Here is a 15,477-nt window from a genome sequence, read left to right on the forward strand (position 1 = left end):
GTTCACCGAAGGCAGTCCCTTCTCTTCCAGCATTTCATTTCCGCCTGCCGATTTCCTCTCTCTGACTCTGTACGTCACCTCCGCCTTGGAACCCAAGTAAGGTTGATTTAACCCCTCAGCTCCTGTGAGAAAAAACAGGAACATGAATTTTTCAAAAACTGCTTCCTTGAAAGACATTATTTCTTGGTGAAAATGCAAACTAGACATTTGGGGTTTTTGAAATAACGATTGAAAGACTTGGACATTTTTTCTTGTAAACTGTTAGAAACTTGAAGGAATGTAATTGTAGCTTGATATTACGGAAAGTTGTGCGTAGCTTGATATTAAGAAATGTTGTGCATAAACAACAATAAGCATTGTCAAAAGCAAGATAATTCAAGCAGTCAGATATCCTAAAGGTGCAGTGCATTTTCTTTTGTTGTGTTTCATTTATTTTCCAGATAAGAACCCCAATTAGAAAAATAACAACAATTCAGGTATGCCGAGTTGACAACAGTTGGAAGTTATAACTAATGTACTAACTCATTTAAGGCATGCTTAACAGACTGTTTATTTTGGAGCAAAGTGTCATGAATGTTCATTTATTTTAAAGGCTTTTCAAGACAGGAAGAGTTATAATTATTGTTGAAGTGTAGGCAAGGGCTGATAATGTTAAGGTATGTGTTTTAAGGATAATTCTTGATTTAGGCACTGATTAAGGACCACCAAGAGTTTTGATTCATGTTATAATTTACACCACAGTTAATGAAGGCCAGGCACACTTTCTGAGAAACAACGCGGGATCAGAAGAGCTCCTGTGTTTCTCTCTTTGTTTCTCATTCCACTTCCCCTTCCCTTTTTCCCTCGTGGATAACTTCAGGTACTCAAGAGTTTATATCCTTGGTACTTGGTTTTGTTCAAGGGGGAGTTTGGGGTTTGCAGCAACTAAAGGAAACAATCTCAGCAACGTCGTGGTGAAGCCCAACAGAAAGCGAAGCCACAAACTGTTTCCTTTGATTGTTGCAAACCAAGAAGGATTCGGTCATGGATGTCGATCATTTGACCCAGTTGGTGCAGAGGTTGAATACTGAAATGCAGGAATTACGTTCTGAGAACCACCTGTTACGTCTAGAGTTAGATAAGACAAAATCTGGTTTTACTACTTGGAGAGATTCTTCAGATGAGGGGCGTCGCCCTGTTTTAGCAGCACCAAAGTTTGGTGCAACAATGTTTGGTTCTCAGACATCCCGAATGCAGTCATCCTCAGATATTGATCACCCAGTACAATTAACGGTGGTAACTCCCACCCCTGTTCCCTTGGCAAATCCTGAACGATTCACTGGAGACTCACACAGGTTTGCAACTTTTATGAGTCAATGTCAGCTTCATTTTTTGTGTAAACCACAGGTGTTTGCTAATGATACAGCTAAAGTTTCCTTTATTATTTCCTATCTGGGTGGTGTAGCTGCTGATTGGGCAATGCCTCTCGTGGATAATAATGATCCTCTTCTGCATAACATAAACAATTTTAAGGCGGCTATGACTAATCTGTTTGATAAGCATGTTTTTCTTCAAGCGTCGGATAATGAGTTCAAAAGATTTAGTTACTTATATCACAACTTTTAATAGGTTACTAGCTGAAACACACTGGCCTGTTGACAAAAGAATTTCACTCTTTTATAGAGGTTTGAGAGATGAGATTAAAGATTCACTTGCCCATATAGTTGAGTTGCCAAATGATTTTAACGACTTTCAGGAGCTTGTAGTTAAACTGGATCACAGATTAGGAGAGCGTAAAGGGGAAAGATCAAGGCACGACATCAAGAATCTTCATTTCATACCAGAAAGAAAGGAAATTGATAATAAAACCTCTCCCGTAGAGCCTATGCAAATTGGTGGAATTAAAGGCCCCTTGTCAAATGAGGAAAAAGAAAGGCGTAGGAAGGGAAACCTTTGTTTATATTGTGGTAAAGCAGGTCACTTTGCTAAGGACTGCCCGATTAAACCAGTTAAAAAGCAGGCTTTAGTGGTTGAGACTGATTGTGAATCGGAAAACTGACCATCTCAAGGAATGTTGAGGCCGATTCTTTGAGAACACCTTTACATCAGGTCCCACAATATGCACCTTGTGCAACAACTAGAGTTCCTAAACATTTTACGGTAAGGCTACTACTTATCTTGACCACTCAACAAAGACATAATATTCCGGTGTTAATTGACTCAGGGGCTACAGGGAATTTCTTTGACATAACCTTAGCTAAATCACTGCAGTTGCCTCTAATACCCAAAAAAAGAACCAGAACCAGTAAGGGCATTAGATGGGTCGGCCTTGTCTTCAGGACTAATTAGGTTTAACACCACACCACTATTATTTGTTGCTGAAAATGGTCACTCCGAGTATGTAGTGTTCGACTTGATTGATACTCCATCCTTTGGAGTAATCCTTGGCATTCCATGGCTAGAATTTCATAATCCTAAAATAGATTGGATAAAACGAACAGTGACTTTAGATTCTGCTCACTGTAGATTACACTGTTATCAAAATACTCAAGATCCTATCAAGCCCTTATGTTGTGCTGCTTTAACAACCTCAAATCCAGAATTACCAGTTGAGTATCAGGATTTTACTGACGTGTTTGATCCAATAAAGGCAACAACACTCCTGCCTCATAGAATTTATGATTGTAGGATTGCCCTGGTCCCAGGGGCTAAATTACCATGCAGTAGAATATATGCATTAACAGAACCAGAAAACCAATATCTGAAGAAGTACCTAGATGAGTGATTGGAACTAGGCTTCATAAGACATTCTACTTCCCCTGTTTCGTCGCCTCTTTTCTTCGTTGCGAAGAAGACTGGTGATCTGCGCGCGTGCATCGATTATCGCGCAATTAATAAAGCAACCATCAAAAATTGATACTCGCTGCCACTGATCCCGATACTTTTAAACCAAGTAAAGGGTTCAAGTATATACAGCAAGTTGGACTTACGCGGTGCTTATCACCTTATTCGCGTAAAAGAGGGCGACGAGTGGAAAACCGCTTTTCGCACCAAGTTCGGGCTTTTTGAGTATACAGTGATGCCTTTTGGTCTATGTAACGCACCTTCAGCGTTTCAGTATTTCATTAATGAAGTGTTGCATGAACTATTAGACATCTGCGTCATTGTATATATTGACGGCATCTTAATTTACTCAAAAAATCAGGAAGAACATACAGAACATGTACGACAAGTGTTGAAAAAACTCAGAGATAACGCTCTGTACGTTAAACTGGAGAAGTGCGTGTTTAATTCCTCTAAGGTGGAGTTTCTGGGGTACTGGTTATCTCCAGAGGGGATCACAATGGACCCAAAAGGTACTCAAGAGTTTATATCCTTGGTACTTGGTTTTGTTCAAGGGGGAGTTTGGGGTTTGCAGCAACTAAAGGAAACAATCTCGTGGTGAAGCCCAACACTCGCTGCCTGTTAGAGGTATGTTTATTTCTTCAATTAAACTGTTAGTGATTTCCAATGTGTCTTTGTTATAATTCTTCTCTCTTTCCATAACTAATTTTTTATGTTGTAGGTCCTTGCACAAAAACATAAACATTTCACTTTATCAGTTTTCTTAATACATAATACAAAACTAGCTTTATCAACTATTTTGGCCTAAAAAAAATATTATATAAATACCACTTTCTAATAACATTCCAACAGTTCAGTTTTATTACTTTATAAGGTTATATAAATATAAACACTTATAAAGATATCCTGTTCTTAACTTTTCATAAAATTTGAAACCAGTCACTTCTTATAACTATAGAAAAAGACTCAGACTGATATAGTAAAATGCAGTACTAAAAATGTAGAATATGTCTATTCACCTTACCCATTGCAAACTAGTAAATGTGTTTTAGTAAAATGCAAGGGATACTGTTGTTAGTCCCGAAAACCAATCCAGTACTCACCTTTTAACATAATTAGAAATTAGTCTTTGCTTATATTAGTCAAAAATACTCACAGCAACAGGTATAGAACGCCGCTTCAACAGAAAGTATTGTGCAAAATCACATGTAATAGGTAAATCTCCGACAAAAACAAAAACTTTTTATATAAATAATGAAATATTGTCTTGGATATCAACTTTTTCTCATTCATGGACACATCTACTGGATGCAAGCATTGGTAGCTTTAATAAAAACGCAGAGGACATCTTCAGATACACAAAGAAATTAGGCTCCCATCCAACTAAAGCCATTTTAGACATCTACAAAGCACGGTCATGTGCCGGCGCTCTGTATGGAGTAGGAGTCTGGGGCTTCACTAATACTCTGGGGCTTCAGAGAGCAGAAAATATGATGTTAAAACGCACATTGACATTATCTCAATGTACTCCTGTCATTATGTGCCACAACAAATTAGGTGTAACATCGTTGACTTTTCATACGCAACTAGCTCCCCTGAAGCTCTGGCATAACATATGGACCAAAGAGGAACCAGTCCTGAATCGCAATATCATTTTGGATTGTTTGAAATTAGATTTTGTAAAAAAGATTCCCTGGCTATCTTATATTCAAAAACAATTAGGGGAACTGGGTATGGAGAATTGTTTCAGCACCCCAGGTGACATTTCTGCAATCCCAAAATACAATCTGAAAAGAGATTTTCTTCTTTATTTGAAGCATGTAAGAGACAGTAAAAAGATGGCAAAAAAAGGGTTGTAGAGCACTCATTATTAGTCAGCTCCCCAAAAATTGAACCGTACCTCTCTTTCCATTTCAATCAGGCTAAAATGTTTTATTTGATCAGATTCAGGATGGGTATTCCTCATCTCCTGGTGTCCTACCCATGTGATGCATACTGTGATACTAAACTAGAACTGTGCCCATGTGATTCTTTTTCTGCACAGAGCAATTTACATTTTATATTCCATTTTATACATCTCTGAAATAAAACTCTGTGGCACTTTTTAAATATATTTTGAAAGATAGTGGGTCCCCAGGGACACTCAATATGTATATTAACATTGTCATATATCTTTAAAAGATACAAACCATCTTTGCACAGATATGTACTCCATCCATCTCTTGTTTCTTCAGGTGTGTAGAACCACAACACATTTCCCGTTTTTTTAAAGTTACTTATACTTACCTTAAAAATAATAAATAATAAAAAAATATATATTATAAAATTAGCATCTGTGAAAGACAAGAAAAATACAGTTACAATATAAATTTTTTCAACAGAATAATTTCTAAAGCATTTCATTTGCCTTTTTTGCTGTTCTCGGAATGTATTGTATTTCACTAGAAACAGTGAGTTCAATAGTACTCATCACATAACAGTGAGCAAAAAAAAGACAATCAATAAGATTATCTTAAAAAACTCATTCAACATTCCCAATAACAATCTCAAAAATTGAAATAAAACATATGTTAAATGTTTTTTTCTAAGAGCAATTTCTTATGTAAATATGAGACATCTCAAACAATCATAAAATAACAAAACATTATTATTAATTTTCATACACTGTAAATAATGTTGTTTAGAAATATATGCTAACAAAATATACAACAAAAAGTCCTTAATTGTTTTAGATACTTTTCCTCATGGCCAAATAGTATGTGTCAAATTCTTAGTTTGGAAGTTGTTCAATAGTAATCCTGAGCATACGCCTTCCAGCTTTCTGATCCGAAACCACCAACATCATTTGCGGCGTCCCCCAGGCCTCATTCCTCAGCCCAATGCTATTCAGCATCTACATGGCCACTCTCACACAAGTGGCCCGCCATCACAACTTCAACATCATCTCCTACACCAATGACACCCAGGTCATCCTCTCCCTCACCAAGGAGTCACATACCACCAAAACCAACCACCACGCGGGAATGAAAGCCATCAACGATTGTATAAGGAGCAGCTCTCTAAACCTAAACTCGGAGAAGACAGAGGTACTCATATTTGGACCCACCCGCTCAGCCTAGGACGACTTCTGGTGGCCGATTACACTGGGAACCATACCAACACCCACTGACCATGCACACAACCTAGGATTCATCTTCAACTCCTCTCCATGTCTAAGCAAGTCAACGCCGTCTCCTCTTCCTGCTACAACACACTCCACATGCTCCGCAGGATCTATAAGTGAATCCCAACTGAAAGAAGAAGAACAGTGACACAGGCCCTCGTCAGCAGCAGACTGGACTATAGCAACATACTCTATGCAAAAATCCCAGCCAAACACCTACAACGACTACAACAAATCCTAAACGCCTCCGCTCAACAGATCGTCAATATCACAGCTGCAGTGACATAACCCCCACCTGAGATCTCCACATCGACAAAATGGCCACCTTCAAGCTCCTTAGCCACGCTCACAAAGCACTCCACAACACCGGACTAGCCTATCTTAACAGCAGTAATCCTAAAAGGCCAAATTTTGTTCCTAAAACTTTGGCTTCAAAAATATTCTGTAAGAATTTGGTAATTCTTTAGGCAAACGTTGTTTAAAAAAACAATTGACTATCATTACAATGTATCCAACCTTTAAGACATTTTAAATAAGCAGTGTAATGTCCAGATGTTGTAGAAAGACCATCATGAAAAATAATTGCTACAGCTACAAAAGTTCTTCCTGATATTGATACTTGAGTAGCAACAAAATTCTTAATTAAAGTTTCCAATTTTCATCCATCAGCTGTACAACGTTGCATCATTAAAATGACATAGTCTCCATATCTTTCTATACATAATCTTGATGACATTTCTGATTTGCATTGCCTACACTCCATGTTTTGACTTTCTCCTCTAACTAGGTTGTTAAAAGACACTGATTCACAGTCTGGTAAAGTCAAATATATAAATCTTTCAGTGTCTATATTAGTGCTACATGTAAACAAACAATTTTCACAGTCATGTTGCCATTTATAAGAAAGTATGTAGAAAAAGGAAGGGAGGCCTCCTTTGCAATGCAATTGGGGACAGGGAGCATAAGATGAAAAAACAAGGGAAAGTTCCAAGACCACTCAACTAATAAGAACCCTTGGTGTATTTCCCATATACCTCAAAATGTCAACTACAACAACTGTGATTCCTTGACTAATTGTTTTAATTAAATTGTGATTTTTTTATTGGTTTTTATATCATATGTGCCTTTTGGTACTATTATTACGTTGTATAACAAATTGTTTTAATTGATTTGTAATAAATTGTATATTTTTATAACAAACACACTGTTTAGGGTTCTTGATTTGTTTATCATTTGTTTTTGTAACTGATCAACATGGTACATATTTTGAGTTAAATCTGGCATTTTGAGGTATATGGGAAATACACCAGGGGTTCTTATTAGTTGAGTGGTCTTGGGACTTTCCCTTGTTTTTTCATTTATAAGAAAGGCCAAAAAGATTTTCAATATCTATACCTTCATCTTCCAATACAACAAGCATATACATTAGAAATTCCTGACAATCTTGCAGAATATTCTGTGTAAATTGAGTACAACCAGAACATATGTCCAATACATATCGAATATCAGAAACACTTTGTATTTTAGTTTTATCACTACTTCATTTCTTATAAACAGAATACAACAAAGAACAAAATCTTTGTTCCCGATTTTCACCAATTTGCTGTGGCAAACTTTCAAGAAAAAAACAACATTAACAACTACATTGGCATAGCAATTGACACCAGAACTATTTTCAAACTGATGACCAACAACCTCTTTTATAGTGTCCTTTTTAGGTTTTGCCTGGGGCCGGAGCTCCTAGCTCCGCCCAGGAGAAATCTTATGTCCCTACAGTGTGGGGCTTAGTCCCGCCTCTGTTCCATTGGCTAGCTCCATAAATGGAGGCTAGCCATTGGAACAGAGATCTGTCCTTCATGGCCGGACCAGATTCGTGGGCGTTCCCGAGATTTTTTCGCTCTCCACCTCTGCTGCGATGTCGTAATCGCGGCCGTGGTTTATTTTTGTTTTTGTTGAGGTTGCTTTTCGTCATTCCGCCGCCGGAGGAAGTCCAGGTGAGTGCTTTCCATGTGTTCCCGCACCCCCTCCAATGGAGGAAGCCTTCCTGACCACCCCCCCTGCTGTCCGTTCCCGCCCCACCCCTGTCAGTGTGCTTCTCCCCGTTCCCGCCCCCCTCCCGCTGTCCGTGTGCCTCTCGCTGTCCGTGTGCCTCCCTCCAGCGTCGTGGGGTTCACCGCGGAGCGTGTTGTTGTTGTTTATGAGTGGCAGGCCTGGAGTTCGTGGTGAGTTGTGGGTTTACATTAGTGCTAAGGCCAGGATTTAACTACGTTGTGTCCCAGTGCCAAGGATGCGGACTAGAGTGATTGTAGTCAAGTACGAAGGTCAGGACTAGGGTCTGTGGTGCCTCGTCTGTTTTTATCGGGGTGGTCGTGAAGTTGTGTTTTTTCCTCAGTGCTCGAACGCGGGTCCGCGGTGAGTTGTGATTTTGCCCCAGCGCCATGACTCGTGCCTGTCGTGATAGTTTTAGATGTTGTGTCAGCCCTCGAGTTGCGATCTGAGTGGCGTTGTTGTGCGTTGGTTTCAGTGCCGCAGCCGATGCCACCTGGACCCATCAACTGCAGGCCAAAACCCCCCAGCCTGGGAAATCCTTCACCATCGAGGCCCTGCTGGGCAGAGCGGACCCGCCTGCGCCGCCAGTTAGGGCCAGTCCTGCCCGCTGGGGCTGGGAGGAGAGCTGGCTACCCAGAGCCCCCGTCCTGCAGCCGCAGCCGCAGCCGCTCTACCCGCTCTGCTACCCATCCGGAGCACTCTACAGCACAGGTGAGGCCCGGTCCGACTTCGCTCTGGTGCTCTCGCATGTCATCTTTCACTCCACCCTGCCTGTCCTTCTGTATCACTAACGTGTCCACCCTGCCTGTCCTGCTGTCTCATGAACGTGTCCACCCCACTGTCCACCCTGCCTGTCCTGTCTCACCAACGTGTCCACCCTGCCTGTCCTGTCTCACCAACGTGTCCACCCTGCCTGTCCTGCTTTCTAACGAACGTGTCCACCCTGCCTATCCTGCTATCTCAACGTGTCCACCCCACTGTCCACCCTGCCTGTCCTGTCTCCCTAACGTGTCCACCCTGCCTATCCTGCTATCTCAACGTGTCCACCCCACTGTCCACCCCGCCTGTCCTGTCTCGCCCCACTGTCCTGCTGTCTCACTAACGTGTCCACCCTGCCTGTCCTGCTGTCTCACAAACCTGCCCACCCCACTGTCCACCCTGCCTGTCCTGCTGTCTCACTAACGTGTCCACCCTGCCTATCCTGCTATGACACTAACTTGTCCAGCCTGCCTGTCCTTCTGTCTCACTAACGTGTCCACCCTGCCTGTCCTGCTGTCCCCCGAACATGTCCACCCTACCTGTCCTGCTTTCTCACTAACGTGTCCACCCCACTGTCCTGCTGTCTCACTAACGTGTCCACCCTGCCTGTCCTTCTGTCTCACTAACGTGTCCACCCTGCCTGTCCTGCTGTCTCACGAACGTGTCTACCCTGCCTGTCCTCTGTCTCACTAACGTGTCCCCCCTGCCTGTCCTCTGTCTCACTAACGTGTCCACCCTGCCTGTCCTCTGTCTCATTAACGTGGCCTACCCGCTCTATCTTCACCCTTCACTCTTGGACCTCGCACCCGTGCCCTTCCTCAACCCTGGGTGCCCTATCACCTCTGACCGCTGTCCTCAGCCTCGTGCCGGTGTGCTTAACCCCCACCACGCCTGCTGCCCCCTCTGCAGTGCCTCCTCGTTTAATAGTAATTCCCTATTTTGTAGCGCTGCGTGTGCACGTTATAGCTCCTATAATACTATTTGTGTGTACGGGGTAAACGTGTCTGTCCTTAGGTGTGTCCGTCCGCAGGGTTCTGATCTCTGCGTGCCTGCTCTTTACATATGGCTTTCTTGACCTTACTCCGGCCGCCTGTACGTGGTGATAGTTTGTGGTGATCTGGTGTGTGATGCTGAGCGCGCCCCTGCTGCCAGTCATGCGTGCTCTCTTCTGTCTCTCACCAGCCTCTCTCTTTCCCACAGGACACCCCGTGCCCCAGTACTGCTACCCGGCCCTGAGCTCCAGGCGGATCCGTACCATCTTTAGCCCCGAGCAGCTCTCCCGCCTGGAGCAGGAGTTCTCCCGCCAGCAGTACATGGTGGGTAGCGAGAGGTTCCTGCTGGCGGCGTCCCTGCGGCTGAGCGAGGCGCAGGTGAGTGGCCTGGGCACGCACACACACACACCTGTCTTCCCCGCCCATAAACTCACTGACACACATCCAAACACACACACAACTGACAGCCCTGCCCCTGGACCCACTGACACACATGCACACACCTGTCAACCCCGCCCATAAACTCACTGACACACATGCAAACACACGCACAACTGTCAGCGCCGCCCGTGGACCCTCTGACACACGTGCATTCATTGAAACATACAAACACCAGTCAACACCACCCGTGAACCCACTGACACATGCATACATAAATATAATGTATATACTCGCACCCAGCTGTTAACCCAGCCCTTGAACTCACTGACACATTTGCACACTTGCACACACGTGCATACATTCATACATACACGAGTCAGCCCTGCTCATGCGCCCACTGACACACGCGCAAACATTCATACACACAAACACCGGTCATCCCCTCCTTTTACACCTACTAACTCTGGGGTTGCGGCGTACATGCACCTGCTGCAGAGATACAAACGTGTGCGTCCCGCTTTCAGGAAGCAATTACCTTGCCATGGTGACTCTAGTGATTAATGATCCTGTTAGAAAGAGAGCGCCTCGTTTCAACTAGTGGCAGGTTCTCTCGCCACATGCCTGCTGCAAAGAACAGATCTGTGTTTTATGGGGACAACTGAGCGGATTAGTAAAGCCAGGCTCTACCAGTGCTTTGAAAGAAATGCATGTGCGAGGGGCTATGGCGGGGTGAGGGAATCCGAGGAGGTCATTGGGGGGGGCTGAGTTCATCACATCTCATGTGTTGCTTCGAGGCGCTGTGCAGCGCGCCCACCAGGGGCTTGGAAGCCCCTCTGGTCAGTGTCTAACCCCCTCCTCTCCTCTCCTCTCCTCCGCAGGCCAAGGTGTGGTTCCAGAACCGGCGCATCAAGTGGTGCAAGCAGAGCGTGGAGCATCAGCAGGCCAAGCTTGCCAGGCTGGGCCTGGCACCCCCTCGGGGAGACCCAGAGGACCCCCGCACAGACACCTCGGAGGACGAGCTGGCCCGGCAGAAGGCCCGGGGTCACAGCTCAGACGACTCCGACTGCGAGCTGGACGACACGCTCTCCCAGAACTCCGTGTAGAGCAGCGCTTGGACAGGCTGGCACCGCCGATCACAGGCTCCTGGTCAGGCTGGCACCGCCGATCACAGGCTGGCACCGCAGCTCACAGGCTCCCGGACCGGCTGGCACCGCCGATCACAGGCTCGTACCGCAGCTCACAGGCTCCCGGACCGGCTGGCACCGCCGATCACAGGCTCGTACCGCAGCTCACAGGCTCCTGGACAGGCTGGCACCGCCGATCACAGGCTCGCACCACAGATCACAGGCTCCCGGACCAGCTGCCACCGCAGTTTACAGGCGTCTGGACAGGCTGGCACCGCAGCTCACAGACTGAGTCCTGAAAAGACTGGCACCGCAGCTCACAGACTGAGTCCTGAAAAGACTGGCACCGCAGCTCACAGACTGAGTCCTGGACTGACTGGCACCGCAGCTTACAGACTCCTGGACAGGCTGGCTCTGCATCTTACAGAGCCCAGGACAGGTTGGCACCACAGTTTACAGTCTCCTGGATAGGCTGGCACCGCAGCTTACAGAGCCCAGGACAGGCTGGCACCGCAGTTTACAGTCTCCTGGCTAGGCTGGTAGCTTACCGACTCTTGGACAGGCTGGTGCCGCAGTTTACAACCTCTGGGACAGACACTGTCACCCCAGTTTACAGACTATTGAGTGGACCCTGCCACCCCACCTTGCATGCTCTTGAGAAGGTCCAATCACCGCAGCTTACAGATGAGCTGGGATCACTACATAGACGTCAGGTCAAATAACGACCATAGATCTCCCTCTGGCAATGGGGCCTTATTGACTGCTTAAGGCCCACACCGAGTGTCCCTCTCGACTGCCTTGATGGCTCTCTGCGGCATAGGCGAAGAACTGATTCTCACTCTCCCTTATTCACTACCCCGTGGCACGCACAACAAATGCACTTTAATATTGTATATTTTTTGCAAAGCAAAAATGTGTTGAAAGATAATTGTTTTAAAATAAAACACATTTTATACTGAACTGTGACTGCCGGTGGTGACTGGGGGTTGTGGGGCGTAATCTCACCGTTCGGTGCCTGGCATGGGTCATGTGGCACCTCCATTCAGGTGCTGTGCTTTATTCCCCTGGACTTGTTGTTCTTGGGGTTATTTCTAGGTCAAGTGGACTTGCAGGCCTCAGCATTCCAAGGGCTTCACAACCAGGACTGACGGAATGTGCCACATATGGGGGGTGAGGGCGGGGTCACTTGGTGGCCACAGCAGCAGGTTAAGTCTCCCAGGTGGTTGCAGCTACTCTTGACGGCTGTAGGGGGCGCTCAACACTTCTGGGGGGCTGACCATTGTGATTAGCAGCCGGAAGCTATCGACCCTGATTAAACGAAACACAGCATGAACACTTTGTACCTGGGGGTGCCTAGAAGACCATGGCGCCTACTCCACTTCCCAGAGGCGGCGCTAGTGAAAGGCTAGGGACAATTGCCCCCCAGATGATTGCAGTACCAGCCGAATTCAGAGTACAGGCGACTTTTTAAAGTCGGAGGCCATTTGATACCTGCCTTGAGGCCAATCACGAGTCTACCATGATAAATACGGAAAAGAAAATAACATTGAGGAAACATTAAAACATCTGAAAAGAGGTAACATGGTGGGACTTACCTTTCATTATCCATCCCTGCTTTTCGAGTAACATTGAGTAAAGCCTTGCCCCGTAAACAATTATTGGGTGACGGCGATTCCCGCACAGTGCACGTGATGTGGGGCATATGCCGAATTGAGGGAGTAGTTGTAAAGAATTGTATTTGTTTTTTAAAAGCGGATGAACAGTGTTCTACGGTGCCGGCGCCTAGTGAAGCTTTAAGAAAATGTAGGGTAGCGCTTGGAAATACAAAACTGGAGTTTCGTAGCACTGCATGTCAAAAGTGTTGCTGTTACTGAAGTGAACGATCATGTCCACTTTTGGAAGAAGAATGATAGACTGACAGTCTCGCTGTGATTTAAGTCTGTGGGCTGCAGGTTGCGCGAAGATGTCGCAGTGAGCGTTTCATCCACCGGATTTATTTGACAAATCGATGATGTCACTTAAGGCGATGCAGGGGCCCCTCGAGCATGACTGAGTAATATGGCCCCTGCGTGCCAGGCTTTTATCAAGATTTGTAAGTTTAGGCATTTCGCACTGTTTAAGAAAAGACGTGAAAAGAGGGTGGTAAACTGGTAATCTAGAGAAAAACGTTTGTAAAATAAACACTGTGTAAGTACTCGTCTCACATGAATTTTCCCTCAGGCGCCCGTTCCCTTTTAGTATCCGCCCTAAGTCACAAACTCATTTAAAGTTCTTCTCTAGATGTGCGCTTTACTAGGTGCCTGCAATTTGTCCTGTAGCTCATCCTGTACTGGCAGCGCCAGCCCATCGATGCACACAGTCCACCTTCTCCGCTGTGTGACCACACAACTTTCATGTTTTTTATATAGCACTTCTACTATTTCTATAAGCACTAGACCTTAGTAAAGTCTTCCATTTTGCCCGTTCTTCTATATTTGAAAACACCAACGATCTCACCCGCTGTCTACATATAAGGGATCCCGAGTGTGTGCGTGTGTGACTGCTCCAGTGTGTGCGTGCATGTGACTGCTCCAGAGTTTGTGTGTGTGTGTGACTGCTCCTGGATGTGTGTGTGTGTGTGTGACTGCTCCAGGGTGTGTGTATGTGACTGCTCCAGTGTGTGTGTGCGTGTGTGACTGCTCCAGTGTGTGCGTGCATACGACTGCTCCAGAGTGTGTGTGTGTGTGTGAGACTGCTCCTGGGTGTGTGTGTGACTGCTCCAGGGTGTGTGTGTATGTGACTGCTCCAGAGTGTGTGTGTGTATGTATGTGACTGCTCCAGAGTGTGTGTGTGTGTATGTGACTGCTCCAGTGTGTGTGTGTGTGTGTGACTGCTCCAGTGTGTGTGTGACTGCTTCAGTGGGTGTGTGTATGTGACTGCTCTGGTTGTGTGTGTGGCTGGCTCTGGGTGTGTGTGGCTGGCTCTGAGTGTGTGTGGCTGGCTCTGGGTGTGTGTGGCTGGCTCTGGGTGTGTGTGTCTGGCTCTGGGTGTGTGTGTGGGTTGTAGTAATTGCTGTCTGCTGAGCTCGTCCGTAGGGGACAATAGTTCTCACATTTGCGAGAGATTAAGCTATTGGCAATGTAAATGACAATGCCATTTATTTATCTGTTTTCAAAACCAACACATACATACAAATTTTGTCATTTACAATGCCAATAGCTCTAACTTCTCCAAAGGCAAAACCGTTGCATTGTAAATGCTTGTTCTTTTTGCTTGCAATCACAACTTCATCTTATTTTTTTTCTTTCTCTACAACTTCACTACAGATATTCTCATATCTTCTTTTTTGATCTACCACACGCTTTTCAAATACAGGATATTGACCTAAATTGGGAGCATATTCTCTTCTTAACCTATTATACTCTTTCACACAATTTGCATCTGCACTAATCTTTGTCTCATCAAAATCAATCAAGTACAATCCAGATAAAGTTCTGACTCGAGACAAAGCAACATATGCCATACCCTCTTTAAACATGGTACTTTCAATATTCACCAAAGCACTATCTACACTTAAACCTTGCGATTTATGAATGGTCACTGCATATGCCAAAGAAACAGGAAACTGTTTTCTGTGGACATACAAATCTTTTACAAGCAAAAACCGAGCACAACAACAACTAAATTGTTGTACTTCTTCAATTTGATCAAATTTGATTTTCAAACATTCAACAAATCTCTATTTACGTAATTAACGAAATCAACAACTTTACCCATTGCTCCATTTACTAAATTTTTTTCCACATCCAAATTACGTTGTAAAATTACCCGACAGTTTACACATGCATATAGATTCTTTTCTAAACCAGCAGTTTTAGATATCGATTTCTCTAAAGAATCCAATTTACTCTTCAACTTTTCTGTCAAAATAATAGTGATTCCTTCATGCTCTATTTTATCAATAGCTTCCAATTTTAATATATCTTCATTTTCCAACTTTAACATTTCTTCATTGAATAAAGAACATTCATGCAGTGTTGGCATTAAGCAGATTACAGATTTGTTTTCTGCAATTCTCTTATATATTTTCTCAGGCACAATAATTTCATTTGGAAACAAATTGGAAACTAATCGTTTCTGTAAAGCTTCTTTACCATGTTTAGTCACTTTTCCAATTCTTATATCTTGTTGAATAGTTCCATAATCA

General features: G+C 44.4%; 1 protein-coding gene across 1 annotated transcript; it reads left to right on the forward strand.

Annotated features, from left to right (window-relative positions):
- The first annotated feature begins 1,023 nt into the window (after positions 1 to 1,023).
- LOC147747260 (homeobox protein notochord-like) lies at positions 1,024 to 11,270 on the forward strand. Its single transcript, XM_086925129.1, has 4 exons — positions 1,024 to 1,334; positions 8,511 to 8,746; positions 9,995 to 10,164; positions 11,046 to 11,270. Exons 1-4 carry the CDS (start codon positions 1,024 to 1,026, stop codon positions 11,268 to 11,270), a joined length of 942 nt encoding a protein of 313 aa, XP_086781255.1.
- Positions 11,271 to 15,477: the final 4,207 nt, after the last annotated feature.

This window comes from Lissotriton vulgaris, chromosome 1_1, assembly GCF_964263255.1.
Source record: "Lissotriton vulgaris chromosome 1_1, aLisVul1.2, whole genome shotgun sequence".
Classification (NCBI taxonomy): Eukaryota; Metazoa; Chordata; class Amphibia; order Caudata; family Salamandridae; genus Lissotriton; species Lissotriton vulgaris.